The following is an 18,300-nucleotide window of genomic DNA, read 5'->3' on the forward strand; positions in this document are numbered from 1 at the left end:
TCAGTTGTGCCTGCCTGGGTTAGAGGCAGCTGCAGCCTTTTACTTTTTTATGAAACAACCTTTTGTGGTCTTTTGTTTTGTTGTTGTTTTGTTGTTTGTTGGTTTTTAAACTAAAGCTTTGCCATTCATTCACATGACCTCCTTGGACACCTACAGCAATGCACACGCTGGTAAGTCACCTTCAGGAGACCAAACTGCTGGAGTTACTCCATCACAGCATGCAGAGGAAAGCAAAGCAATGCCCTCCCAACTTTGTGATTTCTAGCTCAACAGCAGAAATCTTCTCCTTTTTTTTTTTACCCACACAGGCTGGTTAGCTGCAAAGAGTCAAACCTGCTGGCATGGTCGGATAAAATATACATGCCCTGTAAAGAAAACAGTCATAAAAAAGAGGGGCTGGGAGCTCCTCACACAAAATGCTGCCTCTCTTCAAGGCTGAATTAAACCAACTGGAGTGCTTGGTTGGAAAAAACCCGAAATAAGCAAAAAACCTCTTAACAATATTATCCAAATTGAGACTATCATGAAAGAACTGTTTTCAAATCAAATATGCTAATGCATTTCAGTCTCAAAAATACAGCTATCCATTTTACATCTACTGCAGACAGACTTTGAATGGGTTACATGGGCAGGGTGGGTGGGCTTCAGCATTCATTTCCAGTGGGTGATTAACCTGCATGGGCTTTGGGGAGGAGGCTTGGTTCGGCCTCTGTTGGGGATGAACTGCAGATGGTGATTAAAAACAGAGGGTGTATCTTTGCATCTACAGGCTGCACCTGGTTCTTTATTCCACAGGAGAAGGAAAGGAATCTTATATGCTTCCAGAACATCTTTCCTGGTGTTACTAACCAACAGGCAGGTAGAAAAGCTACTTCTAGAAACATTGAAGCAACAGTTAGATGTATTCCTCTGAACAGTGCCATGCACCATTGGAATAATGTGCAGGACTAGAGTTAACATTTGTTGCTACCTCTCTGGCCAAAAGAAACTATGCTGAGACACAGATTTTACTCTTCAAAGACCAAGCCAGCACCTGCAGGATGTGTGTGCGCACACATATACCTCTGCACTCCCAGGCGGATCTTCATTTGACAAATGGGAGATAACTTTCCTGTTCCATCAGCAGTGAAAAGCTGCCTTCATTGCCAATTCTCCTCTTCTCCTCCAAAGCCCCTGATGTCCCACTACCCCTGAGCTCAATGGCTGGGGAGATTTTCCTGCTGAGAAAGGGAACACAATATGAAACTCCCACAAAAAGATGGGTCCCCAGCAGAGAGTTTGCTTTAACAAAACCACCCACTTTTGTTTCTGCAGCCAGCAGAGAGTTTTCGGCTTTTGTTCCTGCTTTTTAGCAATGCTATTGTTTTCTAGGTGATGTGTGTGCTGAGTTGTTTGGAGAGATGCCCTATCACCACACTGACTGATTAGAAATAGGTGTAAAGAGGGAGAAGCAAGAGAAGAAGAAGAGGAAGAAGAAAAAAAAATTAAATCTCTTTATTATGGTGCATAAACCTTCAGTGCTGGGGAGCTGGGCAGCTGCACAGGAAGAAAAAATGCATTCAAAAATATAATGCTAGTGTGAATAATCCTTTCTCGAACGCTGCTTGCAGACTGCTTCAGCTTTGTCAGGTGAACTTGAACTGGGCCATCAGATTTGCTGCCGTTCCCATTGCACACTGTCTGTCACCCCGGGGCATTCACCATCTTGACTGTTGTTAAAAGGGAGCAAACAATCCATCATTGAGCCGGGGAGTCACTCGCTCATAGAAAAGTAAAATCGGCATGTGACGGGACACTCGGCCCCAGTGTTTCCCAGATTAAAGTGATACATGAAAACTCACGTGTTACTGGGAAGATTAAGCCCGTTATCTTGTTCTGCAGCCAATAAAGGCCAGCCCTGTCTGGGGCAGGAGGGAAAGGCTGCCTTTAACCAAGTGACAAACACCGCTCCGTGCGCCGGCAAAAGAGAGCGCCCGGCTCTAAAGAGGAAACAAAGCTAGTTAGCAAGATCCTGGGAATTAAGAGGCGGCAGAGATGCTGTGTTAAAGCCTCTCTGCGCAGGCTTTCCCTTCTCTATAGAGACAATTAAAAGCAAAACAAAACCTCCCGGACAATCTCTGCAGAACAAAGTGTCCGAATGTACTGCCAACAGCCAGCCCCGCGGTGTCTGCTGGAACAGCACGGGAGTTTTGAGACCCCTGAGAAGCGATGCCTTTGCCGGCTCTGCCTCTTGCTCCAGGAAAGAAAAGAATAGGTGTTTAGATATGCTCTTAGATCATTGCAATCTCTGGCTTTCTTCCTAATACTTATATTTAGCAGCTGATTTGTTGGTTTGTAGCCTATGCAGTACCCCCGCAGCCAAAGTTCAAAGTTAGTATAAAGCATCAGCTTCTCCAGTTCCCTGTACAAACAGCCAGCATCATTTTTAACCCTGTGGCTTCTGCTGGTTTTACTCTTCACAGGCTTGAGAACAAACTTCCTAAAGTATTCATCCAGGGCTTGGATACTGCAAATCCTGGGTTAATGTGCTCTCTAACCTTATCTCCTGAAGAACTTAGACACATACGTGGCCTGAAACACACAGAACTGAAATTATTGATTCATATTTGTGGTATAAATAGGTGATTGTAGGGGGAGATAAGTAGTTGACCCAGAATGATGATGGAGCATTTCGTATTTTTTGGTGGGAAATTTCATCTTAGAGGTCCTGCCCCCCAAAATTGCTGTTCTGCTATTTTCTTTGATTTCAGAAGTAATTAATGTGAATCAACCAAGAGTTAAGGAATTCTTTTGCCTTTTGGGTTTGGTTTTTTTTTTAATTCATTTTTTTATGTTAAGTAACTTGCTACCAAGGGTGCTTTTGAGGCTTGATTAATTCTAACACACTTCAAAGTACAACTTTAGAACTCAGTATGATCATTAAGAGCCCTGTGGTCTCTGCAAACTGAGCAAAACTGTGTTGTGAAATATTATAATTTACTCTAGGGGTGTGAAGCCTGAGGGAACACTTCTGCCTCTCAGCTAAAGCAGCCAACTCAAGGACTTGAGTTTACACCCAGTGTAAGCGCTGCACTGAGGCACAAAGTCATCCTGCTCTTGGCAAGATGATGACACACTTTCCTCTTCTTTTGGGGGACGATACGTAGTTAAAGAAGTTTTTCCCATTCATCTTGCCACAGGTATCCAGGCGAAAGGCAGAGATCTCCTTTGCTGTGTGTCATACGCATAGAAGTTCATAAATTTGATATCAAGAGGGACCAAGTCGATGCAGGCAAAGCAGAGCTCAGAGAGGCAGAAAGATTTGCTCACTTTTTTTGCCAGCAGCTCATGTCACTACAAAGCAGTTTGGGGAACTTCTTTTACAACAGATGCAGTGCAATGGGAAGAGCCTCAGTTATTCTGACAGCACCAGGCTGAGCCAGGCTCTGTCTCCGAGCCAGCAGCATCCCAGGCCATTAAGGCCAGCGGAGCGCGGGCGCAAGGTGACCCCTCCAGCTGTGAGGCAGCCCCTGCACGCGAGGCAGCACAGCCCTGCTGCCATAAACCCTCCATCAGCTGCCCCCAGAGCCCAGCTGCTGGGTTTAGGCATCAGTCCTCCAGCAGAAAGAGCTATTCAAGGGTACTGAGGGGAAAGCAAGCTGACCCACAGTTGTATCTCCGGGCAGTGTGTGTGCCAGGAGAAACACACTATTCACAGGTGCTGTGACGTGCTGGGTGGCTGCTGCTCCTTGAAATAACCAGAGCAGGAATATCTGCAGCAAAACTTTGCCTTCTGACAAGGGTTTGTAGTGATAGGATGAGGGGCAATGGCTTTGAGCTAGAAGAGGGGAGATTGAGTGGAAATTAGGAAGAAATTCTTTACAGTGAGGGTGGTGAGACACTGGAACAGGTTGCCTAGGAGAGGTTGTGGATGCCCCCTCCCTGGAGGTGTTCAAGGCCAGGATGGACACAGGGCCTAGAGCAACCTGCTCTAATGGGAGGTGGGGGAGATTTGAACTAGGTGATCTTTAAGGTCCCTTCCAACCCAAACCATTCTATGATTTGATGATTCTATGAAAATAGCAACTGCTAACTGCCACTGTCACCTGCTGCCTCAGAGGGAAGCCCCTGCACCGGCACCCGGTGCCTTCCCCAGCCCTGCAGCAAATCCAGCAGCCTGGGGACAGCCCCACAGCAGCAGTGTGCTGCTCTAACCCCTCTCTGGGGGATGGCACACACCACTCTCCTTTTTTCCACTTGGATGAAATCATCTCTTGTGTCCTTCTGCAGAGAGGGAGCAGATGGAGCTGTCGGCCTCCACAGCTCACAGGAGCCCCCCCAGCGACCCTCCAAAGAGAACTTAATCCTAGTCCTTAATCAGGAAACCTCTCTGCTAAGCTATTTTTTAGCCAGAGTGTGTCTTTCACAAAGTTATTAATAATTGGGTCCTATATCTTGCTTGAAGCAATGAGTGCCTCAGGACCAGAGCACCTACAGAACCAAGGTCCCAGAGAGACAGGTCCAGCAACCTGCTTCTTCTCCCCATCAGTGGGGTGCAAGGATGGCACAGTCAGGACCCACAGAATGCCAGGTTGGAAGGGACCCCAAGGATTATCTGGTCAAACCTTTCTAGGTGATGGTGTAGTTGAAATGAACTGGCCCAGCACCCTGTTAAGCTGAGTCTGAAAACTGTCCAGTATAGGGCAATCCACTGCTTCCCTTCAGTTTCCAACTGTTCTCATGAGGAAATATTTTCTCCTGGAGTCCAAATGGAATCTCCCCAGGAGTAACTTGTAACCATTGCCCCTTGTTCTTTCCATGGACTGCTTGTGAAAAGGGAGTCTCCATCTTCTTGGTAGCTACCCTTGGGTGCCCAGGCAGCCCTGGGCTGGCAGCGGATGCCTTTCCAACCTGACTGGCAGCCCAGTGAAGCCCAAACTGCCGAGCTGGCTACTGGGGGCTGTGTCCCCTCCGAGCAGGCCATCACGTTAATAGAGGTTGATTTGCAAATGGTGTTGCCTCCCCCTGCCCAGTGCCCCCCCTTTGCCTGACTCCCGCTTTCCTGCTCAATGGCACAGATGCTGCTTTGTGCTGCCCAGGACCAAGCAGCTATTAGCAGCAAATCCAGCGAGGGAAATTAATGAAGGCGACTACTAATAAAAGACAGCTCAGGACAGCCATACCAACTTGCTCCAAGCAGTAATTAACTTTTTTTTAAAAAAAAAAAAAAAAAAAAAAGCTCATGAAGGTAAATATGCCATCAGCTTTTGGGCCAGTCTCTCTTCTTTTTAATAAAAGGAGGGGGGAAGGGAGGTGAGGCCCCCAGCACCCTCCATATTCCCTCCCTGAGCAACCCTCCATCAAAGGCAGGCAGCTCGAAGGAATATTTTCCTCCAATTAATTTTTAAATTGTCTTTTTTTTTAATCAGGAACCTGAATTTGGTAGGAGAAGTCATGAGGACGAGAAGGTTGCCAGAAATTTGCTGGACTGGTGCAAATGCTGCAGCATCCCAGACAGAATATATCTGTAAGTTGAAGGTGTCAGCTTGTCTGACCAAAAGACTTAGACTCCTAAGATGCAAGGTTTGGCCCCATAGCAGGACAATTGGCTTAGTTTCTTGTCACCCTTAGCCTTGCTCCTGGCTCACTTTTATTCCTTCACGCTGAGTTTATCTGATTACTTGTGCTGAGGGAAACAGACGGCCTGTTGACATCCCCAGTGAATGCTCAAAATATCCCTCCCCAGGCAGGGAGCAGCTTGTGGGACAAGCCTGAAGGGGGGCAGCAAGTTGCAAAGGAGTTGACTGCTGCTAGGCAAAGCAACGCCCTGATGCCTGTGGTAGAGCTGGGGGGTCAGGGAGCTGGCTGCAGAGCTGGGGGGCCAAGTGCTCGCCTTGTCTAGCAGAGCTGGGACCTGGGACCTGGTCCTGGTCCTTTCTCTAAATCAAACTGGAGCACTTTGCCAGGCTCCCTTGGGGCTGAGGTTGTGACAGTGTGTGATTTGGATGTGCTCCTGCTGGCAGTGCTGCGAGCACCAGCATCCTGTGCTGATGCACAGCCTTTTCACCAAGGCCAGGCTCATTCCCACCCCCCCAGGCCCTTCCTAATGCCCCCATGTACACTCAACCAGTGCAGTGGCCCTCTCCACCACCTACCCAAGTCACATCACCTTTCCTGCAGTGTGTCTATTCCCCTGAAATCATTGCAGGGACACTAAGCCAGACTCAAACCCAGACATTCCCCAGCCACCTGTAACCCCTGGACAGGACCCATGGTGTCCCTCTCCCTGGGGGGATGCTGGAGCCCCAAGACGCCCTTTGTCCCAAGGCCAGAGCAGCAGCTGCCACTCATGACTCATGTCCTCTGGTCCCTGTCTCTGATGTGCAGCCCCACTGCCAGCTCCCCAAGCCTTTGGGTACAAAAACACCCTCACAGGTGTGGAAAAATATCCTATATTGTCTGGGAAAAAAATCCTTTTGCATGGAAAATGAAAAACCCACTTCTTGTTCCCCTTGCATTGGTGAAGTGGCTGTGGACATGGGATCTGCAGGTGATAAAAACAAACAAGAAAGGGCAAGTGTGGGCAACAGGACCCTTGGGGTTTGGAAGAGCTTGGTGGTGATGGGAGTTGAGCTGGTGTGTGATGGACTTTCCCTGCAGCACCCCCTCTCAAATGATACTTAAACATCATAAAAATGATTTCTCTGAGAGATCAGCTTAAAAGCTCTTGGGGTATTTAATGGCATTAAATCAATTCAGGGAGAAGAGCCTCTCTGACATTCCATTTAAGAAGTATGAGCCTGAAATTTGAGGACCAGCCCTTCTATGTGAAAAGGAAGCAAGTGGAACCAGTGAAAAGCTGAGTCCTTGAGGAGGAAGTGTGACATGCAAACAAACTCAGCCCTAGGGGCAAGCTGGAGCCTGAGGCAAGGCTGTGGGAAGCTGTGCCACATGAACATCTCCAGCCTGAAATGCTGAAAGACAAAACTTGCCCTCTCACTGGAAATGGGAGATTTGGGAAAGAGTTGAAGGATAGAGAGGACTCAGAGCACTGCCAGTCTGGAGACCCACCAGAGAAGCGCCCATCCTGAGACAGAAGGTAGGGACATGACGATTCAGTGGGATCTAGCTTTTCTCCTGCAGGAAAAGTGCCCTTTTTGTACTCAAAAAGATGTTTTACAAATATTGTGGGGTGGGCTTTCACTAATTTTTTTTTTAAGTTGCATGTGGACTTCCTTAGTAACATCCCAGAGGATCCATCCTTTCAGTTAAGTCAATGTTATGCCATAACTCATGTACCCAGAGTTAAAAAAACAGCCGAGTGTGCTTAATTGCTTAATGTCCTCTACATTACCATAATCCAGTCAGGAGAGAGCACCATAGGATGCTCCAGAGCAGGTTGAACCCTCATCTGGTGGTTTCCCAGCATAATAGTTTTACTTTTCCACCGTCAGGAACCCCAAGTGTCACTGTGACAATAAAATAATCAATAAATCTAGAGTGGTGGACCCTGAGGGCACCTGAATGAGGCTTTAGAAAACTTTGGGGGGTTGGCTATGCAATTGGCTATGCAATCTTTAGCTGTTTTTAGCTCATGCTGAGCCTAAATATCTTCAGGTTTACCTAGAAAGCTCCCTAAGGTTGCAATCTTTACTTTGAGGATGGTGGAGCACTGAAGCAGGCTGCCCAGAGGGGAGGTGGATTCTCCATCTCTGGAGACGTTAAAAACCCACCTGGATGCCATCCTGTGCAATCTATTCTGGGTGACCCTGCTCTGGCAGGGGGGTTGGACTGGCTGTTCTCCAGAGGTCCCTTCCAATCCCTACCATTCTACGATTCCATGATTCACACTCCTCCCAGGTCTTCTACCTTCACCTGGACTCTAGGTGAGCACCCAGGGGCTCAGCAGCCAGGTGCCTGAGCCCCCAGAGATTGGCTCCACCTTGGCTGGTAGGTGTTTGCCCAGGGGGGAGGGTGAAAGCTGGGTTTAAAATCCACCCTCCAGATGAGGGCTGTGTTGGGGCTGCTTGATTTAATTATGGCGATGCGATGGGAGATTTATGTCCGACATGAAAGCTGGCCAGCACCAGCCCTTGGGGCGCGGCTGCTGTCACTCCGGCACTCCTTTGGCTCCTTGTCACTATTCTTATGCCAAGGAGGGCTGTAAACCCCCTCGGGGGCCATAGAGCTGCCCCTCCAGCTCTGACGGCGCCGAGAAGCTTTTATGCCAAAATACAATACACAGAAGGATCATAAACACGTGTTATTATGGCGAGGGGCTGCCATGGAAACCGCCCTCTGCTTTAGCCACTTCAGCCAAAGAGGTGCTTTCTCCACCCTGCAGCCCCTGGTCCACTTCCAGGGTCACTGCAGATGTTTCTGGAACCACAGGATGATCTCCCAGTTGGGGCTGTGATCTTCTATCACCTCCAAAGCTCCAGCTTCTGAGAGAAAAGAGGGAAACGAGGAAAAAAAAGGGAAGAAGGAAAAAAACTCTTTCAAGTCGAGGGAAGAAAGATGGAAAGAAGCTCATTTGGCCACATTCAAAAGGAAAATTGAGATGTGGGAGACTGTGTTAGGAACAAATCCAGCACCTCTGGTTCATTCTTTGGCACCCTGCTCCGTGTCCCCCTCTTGGTTCTGTCTGCTTTAAAGGTATCTCCAGCCAAGCCAAGCCCTGCCCCGGAACCAGTGAAGGCTTGGCTTGCATGGCTTCCACCCCAAACCCTACGCTCAGCTGCAGAAAACCTTCAAACCTCTCTTTCCATCCTCCAACACCATGACTGCTTTTCCCACAATGGTTCCCATTGCCATAGCTCCAGCAGGATGGAGGACACTCCTGCTAACAGGGTCTATACTGGGATGGGAGGAAATTCCTCCAGGATGATGCACCTGGCAAGAAGCAGCATTGCTCCCTGAGGATCACAGAGGGAACATCCTGGTCCTGAGCCACCTGAGATGTCCCCTTCACTCACCTTCCAGAGAGGGGAAGCACATCCCATCCATCCCAACCTCTTGAAGAGCTGAAGGCACTTACTTGAGCCCATCTTAAAAGCCAGAGAGGAACCAGGAAGGCCAATGAGCCCCGACCAGAAAAGACGGAGAGGGCGAGTGAAGCACTCACTTCTTTTTTGGCATTCCTGGAGTTTAATCATTAAAAAGAAGTCATTAAAAGAGAGCGAGAGTGAAAAACCCACTCCTGACAGGCTGCCCCACACACTGCCAGCCCATTGAAAGCCTCCCTCTTGTTTTGTTCCTTCTGGCCCGTGGCAGATTTGGGGGGACACAGCTTCATCTTGCTGGCCACATCAAAGCCGTGATTATGCAAATGCACCCACTTTTTTTTTTTTTTTTTAAGGAATTATTTATCACACAATAAACCCCCTGCCAGGGGGGGAAACAATAGATCAGGCTAGATAGCGCTGCTCGCCCGAGGCTGCAGGGCTGGGGGGAGAGAACCCCCGCACGTTTTATTGGCCTAACCTAATTTCACTAATTCTCTTTTCACACATTTTGTTGTTTTTTTTTAACTCTCTCTCTCTCTCTTTTTTTTTTTTTTTCCTACTTCATTCGAGGATGTGGCTCCAAAGGCTGAGGTTTCACGCTCGCAAGGTCCAAAGGGGTGGGGGCACTGTGTGGGATTCATATGCTGTCCGTTTGATTTAATTGATACATTCAGGCCCCTCCACTGGTTTTTAATGATTTCCAGGTGTTTGTACCCAGAAGTCACAAAGTGCTCCCGGGGATGATGATGGAAGGGCCTCAACAGCCTCTAGTATCCCCCAGGTCCGTGGTGACATCCCTGGCTGTGTGCTGTTGGTACCCAAGCTGCGCAGGGACAGCTCTGAGCCATTGACCCCTGGACTTGCAGCTGACTTGGGCTTCACCTGTCCCTCAGAGAGGCACAGATGGGAATTCTTCGTCATTAAACACAAGAGGGTTTTGGCTCAGAAACATTTACTTCCTACAGCCTTTTTGGGGAGCTCCAGGAGCCTGAGGAAGCATGAGAAAGTTTATCCAGCCATCAGGTGTTTGCTGTGCAGCATTTTCCATACCAAGAGGGAAAATTTATCAGTGAACTTCCACCCAACATATATATATATTTACATAAATGTGTGTGTGTGTATATATATATATATATATATATAGTGCTTAATGCTGCTTTCCTTCACATTATCAGCTGCTTGAGGAACCTAAAGACACCATAATGAGACAAAGTCCAAGACATGTGCATGTTTGTGATGGGGCCTGTCCCCTCTAGATCCAATCTAGGTCTGGAAAAATTGGAGATTTCTCTTGTTTTGACTCCAGATCAGCTTTATACCCAAAGTGTGCCTACCCCTAGCCCCACCCTGAGGCCAAACTGACATCCTCAAGATGTGAGTTTTATTCTTCTGCAGAAAAACAAAAACAAACAAACAAACAAAACCAAACAAACAAAAAAAAAAAAAAAGAAAAAGAAAAAGAAAAGAGAGGGTTTATTTCAAGAAGCAAAAGTGGTGTTTATCACCTACAAGCACAGGCAGCTCTGGCTAGAGCCCAGTTTCGCTGGGAGTGAGGACAGGGACCAGCCCCCCAGCTACCCCATAATTGAAGGAGAAAAAGCAGCAATCCCAAAGTTACGAAAATTAGAGATTTTTATTTATTTATACTTTTCTGACAAGGACAATCCCTTTGTTCTTCAGCTGTAAATACATACTAGAATAAACTCTGTAAATTATACCAAAAAAATACATCTTTTCCATGAAATCTTTCTTTATAATAAATAAATGTGAACACGTGTGTGGCTGATCGCTGTAATGTCCCGTGTCTGTTGGGGTTTTCAGTCTGTTGATTTATTTTTAATCTCCTGAAAGAAGGGGGGAGTTCCTTGTCCCCTAAAGGTCGAAATAAATAATGCATGAGGAGGGGGCCTCCCTTCCCAATCCCCCCCTCCTCTCTTCCCTCTATGTTTTTTTTCCCCCTTTTGATAGAGAGTTCAGCCTAAATTTCCACGCTTGCATTCAGCCCTCACAAAGCCTACAAATTATACAATGACTTCTAACCTGCACCCCTAACAAAACAATTTACTTTTTATTTCACTTTATTTTTTCCACCCTTTCTCCCCCCATCCCACCCCCCCCACCCCATCCCGCCTATAAATCCTAAGGGACAGATGGCAAAAGGGGGAGCAGGGAGATAGGGGGGGGGGAAGCACACACAAAAGCCCTGGTGACAGATCTGGGAAAAACGGGACAAAGTGCACATCGGAGAGAAGAGCCCAAGTTTGGTTTGGCAGGTGCCGTTCCCACAGCCTGCCCTGGGAAGCGGGCAGATGCCGCCGCCGCCGCCGCCGCCGCCCCCTCCCGGGACCGACCCTCGGGCTAGAGGCAGCGGCGAGGCGGCAGCGGGGCGAAACGGCCGGGCCAGTGCTCAGCATCCGAGGCGGAACCGGCGGGGCTGGCGGGGGATAAAGTGCAGGCGTAGGGTGAGGCGGAGGGTGCGGGGCTGGCGGAGCCGCCGCTCCAGGAGGAAGCGGGCGAGGGACTGCCCTCGGCGGGACCTCCCCCTCCTGTTACCGGCCCCGCCGCCACCACCGCCTCCGGGCCGAGCCTCGCCGCCCCGGCCAGTCGCAAGGTCTCGGTGAGGGCCCAGATGTAGTTGTGGGCGAAGCGCAGCGTCTCGATCTTGGTGAGCTTGGCATCCTCGGGGAAGGTGGGCAGCACGTCGCGGAGGGCGTCCAGCGCCGCATTCAGGTTGTGCATTCGGTTGCGCTCCCGGTTGTTGGCCTTCAGCCGCCGGCTCCGTTTGATTCGCTGAGCAGTCTCCGCCGTCCGAGCCGTTCTCGGGGCACCGCGGGATCGCCCCGGCCGTCGCTTTCCCTCCGTTCGCCGTAACCCTCGCGCTTCGACGGGCCTCGCCGGTGAGGCTGCCCGCAGCTCCTCCTCCTCCTCCTCCTCTTCCTCCTCCTCGGCGCTAGACGGCAGCGAGGGCGAGGGGGCGGGCGAGGCCAAGCCCAGCAGCAGCAGCTCGTCCTCGCCTGGCGGCGTGAGCCCCTCCGCCTTCACCAGCATCCTCCGGGACACCCGCACCGGGGATGAGGACGAGGAGCGAGACCCTCGCTTCACGAGTTGAGCTGCGCCGCGGTTTAACGGTTCGCCGGTTTGACGGGGCGTACGGAGCAGCGGGGGGAGATACTGGGGGAGGGTTGAAGCAGACGGGGGAGGGGGCGCGGCGCTGGCACGCGCCCCAGGGGCGGCGGCAGCAGCGGCGTGAGCTGCCCGGGGCCGGTGGGCTGCGTGTCTGGCACACGACCCTCCTTAACACCCCTTATATACCCCGCGGGGAACAATCAAACCTACCCCCGGGGCCCCCCTCCCGCGGCGCCGGGGCCGCGCCATTGGTGCCTCGCGCTCGGCTGGAGCGTGCCGCTAATTTATTAATGAATGGGCGGGCGGGCGCGAGTGGGGGGCCGCGCGCGCGGCGGGGTGGGGAGTGGGGCGGGGGGGAGGAGGTGGGGCGCGCGCGAGGCGCAGCTGGCCAATCAAGGCGCCCCGCGCGCCACGCGCGCCGGAGCCGGCTCCCTTTCAGCCGCTCATTAAGGGACGGCGGCGGCTGCGACATCACCATCGACACTGCCTCCCCCCCCCACCTTGTCCTCTTGTCCCCTTCGCTGCTTCCCCCCTCCTCTCACTTCCCGCTACCCGGGGAGGGTTCTCTCTTTTTTGGGGGTAGGAATCCAGGGGAATTGCGTGTTGTGTTGTCAGGGTTTGCAGCCCTGAGGGAATGGCAGAGGTAGGTTCCCCCTGGTGGGCATGGGGGCTTGAGGAGGTCAGAGTGGTGCATAGGACATCATTGGTGATGATCTTTGCTCTAGTATCAGGTGAGAGGGTGAGAGGGAATGGTCTGAAATTGTGCCAGGGGAGTGTTAGGTTGGAGATTAGGAAAAGTTTCTTTCCTGCAGGAGTGGTCAGGGGTTGGAACAGGCTGCCCAGGGAGATGGTGGAGTCCCCATCCCTGGAGGGGTTCAAGAAACCTGTGGCCATGGCACTTTGGGATGTGGTTTAATGGTCATGGTGGTGTGAGGTTGATGGCTGAAGTTCATGATTTTAGAGGTCTTTTCCAACAAAACCAATTCCATGATTCTATGATGAGTACATGACTTCCTGGAGGGGGACAGTCCACTGTTGTGGGCTAAGCAGTGATGTTGGGCTCCCCTAGGGTGCTGCATGCCCTTGGGGTGTAGCTGCTTGCCAAGGCTGGTGCTGTAGTGCAGTTACTGTGCCAGTGCTGGGCTGGCCTCACCTTGTCTCCGTTTTTCAGGGAGGTTCTGTAAGGGGCAGAGTGAGAGGAGCCACATGCTGCTGACATTGCTGTTCTGGCAGGCAGGAGAGCCACAGTCCCGGTGTACAGGCTGTGATCTTCACCCAGTGCAGTCACATACAGATCTTGGACCCAGGACAGGCTCAAGAAGACTTCTAAAACCTCCCCACAACTTGTCAATCTGCCAGTAAAGCCTCCCCCCACTCCCTACTCCTCTTCCAGACCACCCTCTGGGGCAGAAAGCCCTGGTGAATAGCAAGGCCTGGCGACATGCCCCCGGGGTCAGCGGGCTTGCTCTGCTTGACAGACCCACGGGGAGGGAAGGAGCGGCAGGAGGACCTGTGGAGGACTTGTGGAATGAATCCCATACCACTGTGGTCACTCCATCACTGAAGCTCTTTTGAGGAGTCAGGCTTTGAAACAGAACTTTCTTTATAGCTGATGGAAAAAGCCCTGAACAGGTGAAAATGCTAAAATCTCACCGAGCAACACCATGGACCTGCTGAGTTCGTGGCCCCTGTCTTGGTCCCTGCGATCACAGCAGGGTGGCTGCCTTAGACAGCCTTTGCTGTACTCAAGTGTTGGCCTTCATTGCTCAGCTCCTGGTCTTTCTCTCCCCAGGGGCTGTGTCTGCATCCATCATCCTCTAAGATCAGTGACTACCCGCATGTTATACTTTAGCTGATCACAGAATCAGAATGATAGGGGTTGGAAGGGACCTCTGGAGAACATCTAATCCAACCCTCTGCCAGAGCAGGTTCACCTAGAGCAGGTTCTGCAGGACCGCATCCAGGTGGGCTTTGAATAACTTCAGAGATGGAGACTCCAGCACCTCTCTGGACAGCCTGTTCCAGTGATGATCTGTTTGGACAACCTCTGTGACTTTACAAAGAGATTTTAGCACTCCTCATACCTCCTCTTGAAAATCTGTATGTCCTCTTGGTATCCCAGGTGAGTTACACAAAGGGACCTTCTTTCTTTTTCAGCACCTTAAAGTGCAGAGCAGAGTCATCTGTGACTGGATTGGGCCATTTACTGAGATTTCTGCCCTTCCATTGAGGATGTGAACGTGATGGAGAGGTTAGGTGGAGGAAGTAAAATAATGGGGAAGGCATCTGTGATGCTGGGGGGTAGCAGGAGGGCACAAGTCCAGTTTTTGCCAGACCGAAGGCATGTAACCCATTGGGGTGCCTTTTTGAGGTTTGCCCTCCCCCGCAGTGCAGCAGTTTCTCTGCAGGTTTGGGCTCAAGGTGACCAGGGATGAGTTGGCTCCTGAATCCTCACATCCTTCCTGGTGCTTGTGTGGTCTTTGGCTGTCCGAGCTGCTCAGTCAAGAGCCACAGGGCCAAGAGTGGTGGGGAGAGGGAGCTGCTGCCGCTGGCCACTGCCTGAACTGTCCTCCAAGGGTCAAACTGTTCAACTTCAGCCCCTTTGCTAGACTCAATCCTACTTTACAGGAACAAAAGCCCAAAGCAGGCAACGATCAAGAAATGGGAGCACAATGATTTAAGCTTATCACACAGCCCAGAAATAAAGGACACTGAGCTTGTGTGCAGGGAGAGGGAGAGACCTTCAGAAAGGCTTTGTTTGCTGTAAGAAGATTGAACTCTGAGGTGACCCAATAGCCCTAAAAGTTTAGGGTCTGTGTTGCTGAGAGACCTTTGGATAGAGCCCATCCACACTTCGACCTCACAAGTTGTGAGCCAGCATTAATGTCTTTGCTTGCCCCAGGTGAATGGGGGTGCAACAGCCTCAGGGAAAGCATGGGGACAAAGCTGTAGGGACAGGATGGCCTGACCCCTTCCAGCTCTGCCTCCCTCACCCCCACCAGGTTCAAGGGTCTCCTGAAGGTTTTGGGGAGCATGGCTGCCTACACTAGGGTACACCCTACATCCCAAATCTGGGGGTGCCCGGCCCTGTGGCAGCACCCACCAACCCTACAAGTGAGATGGGTCTGCTCTTAAACTGGGGGTCAGAACATGTCTCCACCCAGCAGTGTACTGGGATGGGGGTTGGCAGAAATCAGAGGCTGTGGTGCGTGTCCCCTCCCTGAGCCAGGTCCTTCCTGCCCCCACCATGCATAGCCCAGCCAGAAGCACAGAAGGGAGGGATGGGAACGAGCCCTCTGATTCTTGAGCCTCACTAGCAAGTTTGGGGTTCACTCTGGGATCGAGGCAAGAAGGGGTCCCCTGTTCAGAGCACTGCCCTGGCCCCTCCAGCCCAGGGCAGACAAGCCCCTCATCGGGGGCCGATTGTTCAGCAGATTTGCATGGCAGGTGCAGGCCTGCGGAGTGATTGCGCCGTCCCAAACCCCGCCGGGGCCACCCCCCTCCAACGAGAGGGTTTGCCTTGCCCCCCCCCCCCAACCCCCCCTTGTGAAAAAAGGCCACCGGTGCCTTCCTTTCCCATGAAGAAGAGAAGAAGCTTGAGGATGGCGTGAACACGCTTCAGTTTTCTTATTCTTTTCTCTGGCTGTGGGGAAAAGAACAGCCGATTGTGTGAAAACCCCAGTGCCTGCAAAAAGGGACATTGGCTGTCCAGGCGAAGGTGCGCCGGGGAGAGCACTAATCGCTGAACCAGGAGACAAATACGATTACCAGCTCCGAGCCTTGAGTCAGAAAGTCTCATAGACTTTAAGATGTTAATCCCCAACATAATCCTTCCTTTGGCGTGTAGGAATAGTGCAGCCACAAGAGTTGTTTTGTTATTTATATTGGCGTTTAATAAAACTCAGCCAGTGGTGAATGGGCTGCCCACTCTCCAATGGTAATTAATTCCCTATTTCAGTGACCCAATTGTGCTGGGATAGAGCAGTGGGACAGTCCCACTGCCCCAACCCGCCTTTGTGCAGCTACACGGCTCTCGTGCTTCAACAGCTATGGAAACTCATTCTTTTGATGTCATTCAATGAGTTTTCCTTGGGCATCTTCTAAACTTCAAGGACCCTTTTCTTTCTGGAAGGCCTGAAAAGCAGGACTAGCTTGACCACCTCTGTAGAATTTAATGATTTGGTGAAAGGGCCTTTTTGGGGGGTTTGTGTAAGGAAAAAGAGAGAAAGGAAAATTTGGCAGGCTGCTATCAAACAGGGGGCTATCCAAACTCCAGTGCACCGACCTCATTCAGCTCCTAATTTATACAGGTCTTAAAAGCCACTCTTCCTTGCTCAAAATACGTGGGGGCTTCTCTGAGCCGAGGCATTTCAAGATGGGATTTGCTAGTAAAGCAGATAACTGTTTCACATAGGCCACAAATCCTGCCCTGATGGGTACAAACAAGACAAATCACGTTTTAAGGAGGGCGTTTCTACCTGCCAAAAAAAACAACAAGATGCCTGGAATATGTGGTGGTACTGCTAAAAGTGTGTTCAGGGATTTCTCTTTTGGCTCGCAGAGGGGAATATGTTGTGGTGCTGCTCAAAGTGTGATCAGGGCTTTTTCTTTTGGCTCTTAGAAGGGAGTATGCTGCGGTACTGCTCAAAGTGTGATCAGGGCTTTTTCTTTTGGCTCTTGGAAGGGAATATATTGTGGTGCTTCTAAAAGTGTGATTAGGTTGTTTTTTTTTCCCCGGTTCTTAGAGGGGAATATGTTGTGGGATTGTTCAAAGTGTGTCCAGGGCTTTCTCTTTTGGCTCCTAGAAGGGTAAGAGTGAAGTGGCTGCAGGAGGAGTGTGTGAAACAAACACGTGAAGAACATGTAGAAACCCTGCAAAGCCTCTCTGGTGCTCTTTTTTCTTTGACTCTTAAAGAGGAACATGTTGTGGCAATGTTAAAAATGTCATCAGGCCTTTTTCTTTTGGCTCTTGTTGGGGAATATGTTGTGGTACTGCTCAAAGTGTGTCCAGGGCTTTCTCTTTTGGCTCTTAGAAGGGTAAGAGTGAAGTGGCTGCAGAAGGAGTGTGTGAAATGAACACATGAAGAACATGTAGGAACCCTGCAAAGCCTCTCTAGTGCGGGCAGCCTCTTCTATGTCTTTATACACACTTCCAAAAAAAAAAAAAAAAAAGAGAAAAAAGAAGAAGAGAAAAAAAAAAAGAACCCCCTTCGCAAGTCACAAACAATTCAGGATTCAACTAAGAAAACACAGAGTGAACCATATGGCCGGGGTGGCTCGAGTTGGCTGCATTTTCTCCCAGACAAAGAAGGGATTGAGAGTTGAAGGAAAGGAGAAAAAAACCCAACTTTCCGGCTGATGAAGCTGTTGTCTGGAGGCAATGATCCCAAATCTCAAGGCTTTATTCCAGGCTCCGACTGAGACGTGATATGTCATATGATTAGCATCTTTCATATTTACAAGAGTGGTGCGAGCTGCCAGGCTTTAGAGAAAGGGAGAGAAAGAAGGGGCATATGCTGAAATGGATTTAGCATTTGAAAGAGAGAAAAGAGAGCGGATAAATACACTTAAACGAGGATTTAGTTTTACTCCCGTCGAGTTCTAATGGCTTGTTGATTGAGATTTTAGGGAGCTCTAACAGAGGTGTCAGCAGTAATTTAAAGGCGCCATTCAACCCGCCGCTGCTCCTTCTTTGGCCCCGCTCCGCTTCTCCGCGCCCCAGCGCCCGTCCTGTTGTGGAGCAAGGGGCTGTGCCAGCACCGGGGTCTTGCCCCGGGGCCCGGGGTCTGTCTCGGTGTCCATCCCAGGGTCTGTCCCGCTCCCAGGGTCCCGCCCGAAAGCCGGGGTCCCGCCGCGCGCTCTGCCGGGCGGGCTATCGGCGCCACCTGGCGGCGGCGGCTGGGCAGGGCGGGGAGAGGCGGCGAGGGCCAGGCGTGCCCCGAGCGGGGAGACGCCCGGCGGCGCTGGGGTAGAGCTGTTCTTACCTCTCAGGTGGGACATCTGCAAGCACAGCAGGTTGCTCAGAGCACCAAACAACCTGACCTGAAATGGTTCCAGGGATGGCACATCTACCACCTCTCTTGGCAGCTTGGGCCGCGGTCTCACCACCTTCAGTGTAAAATAATTTCTTGCTGGATCTCTGCTAACAACCCCGACTCTCTCAGCCTGCTCTCTGTCCCTCTGCTCATTG

General features: G+C 50.8%; 1 protein-coding gene across 1 annotated transcript; it reads right to left on the reverse strand.

Annotated features, from left to right (window-relative positions):
- Positions 1-11,342: 11,342 nt before the first annotated feature.
- Positions 11,343-12,032, reverse strand: NEUROG2 (neurogenin 2). Its single transcript, XM_054392397.1, has one exon. It carries the CDS (start codon positions 12,030-12,032, stop codon positions 11,343-11,345), a length of 690 nt encoding a protein of 229 aa, XP_054248372.1.
- Positions 12,033-18,300: the final 6,268 nt, after the last annotated feature.

Source organism: Indicator indicator, chromosome 25 (genome assembly GCF_027791375.1).
Source record: "Indicator indicator isolate 239-I01 chromosome 25, UM_Iind_1.1, whole genome shotgun sequence".
NCBI classification, from domain to species: Eukaryota; Metazoa; Chordata; class Aves; order Piciformes; family Indicatoridae; genus Indicator; species Indicator indicator.

Bases quoted from the DNA above. Each gene is read 5' to 3' on its own strand.
- NEUROG2 (XM_054392397.1), bottom strand. From the start codon at position 12,032: ATGCTGGTGAAGGCGGAGGGGCTCACGCCGCCAGGCGAGGACGAGCTG.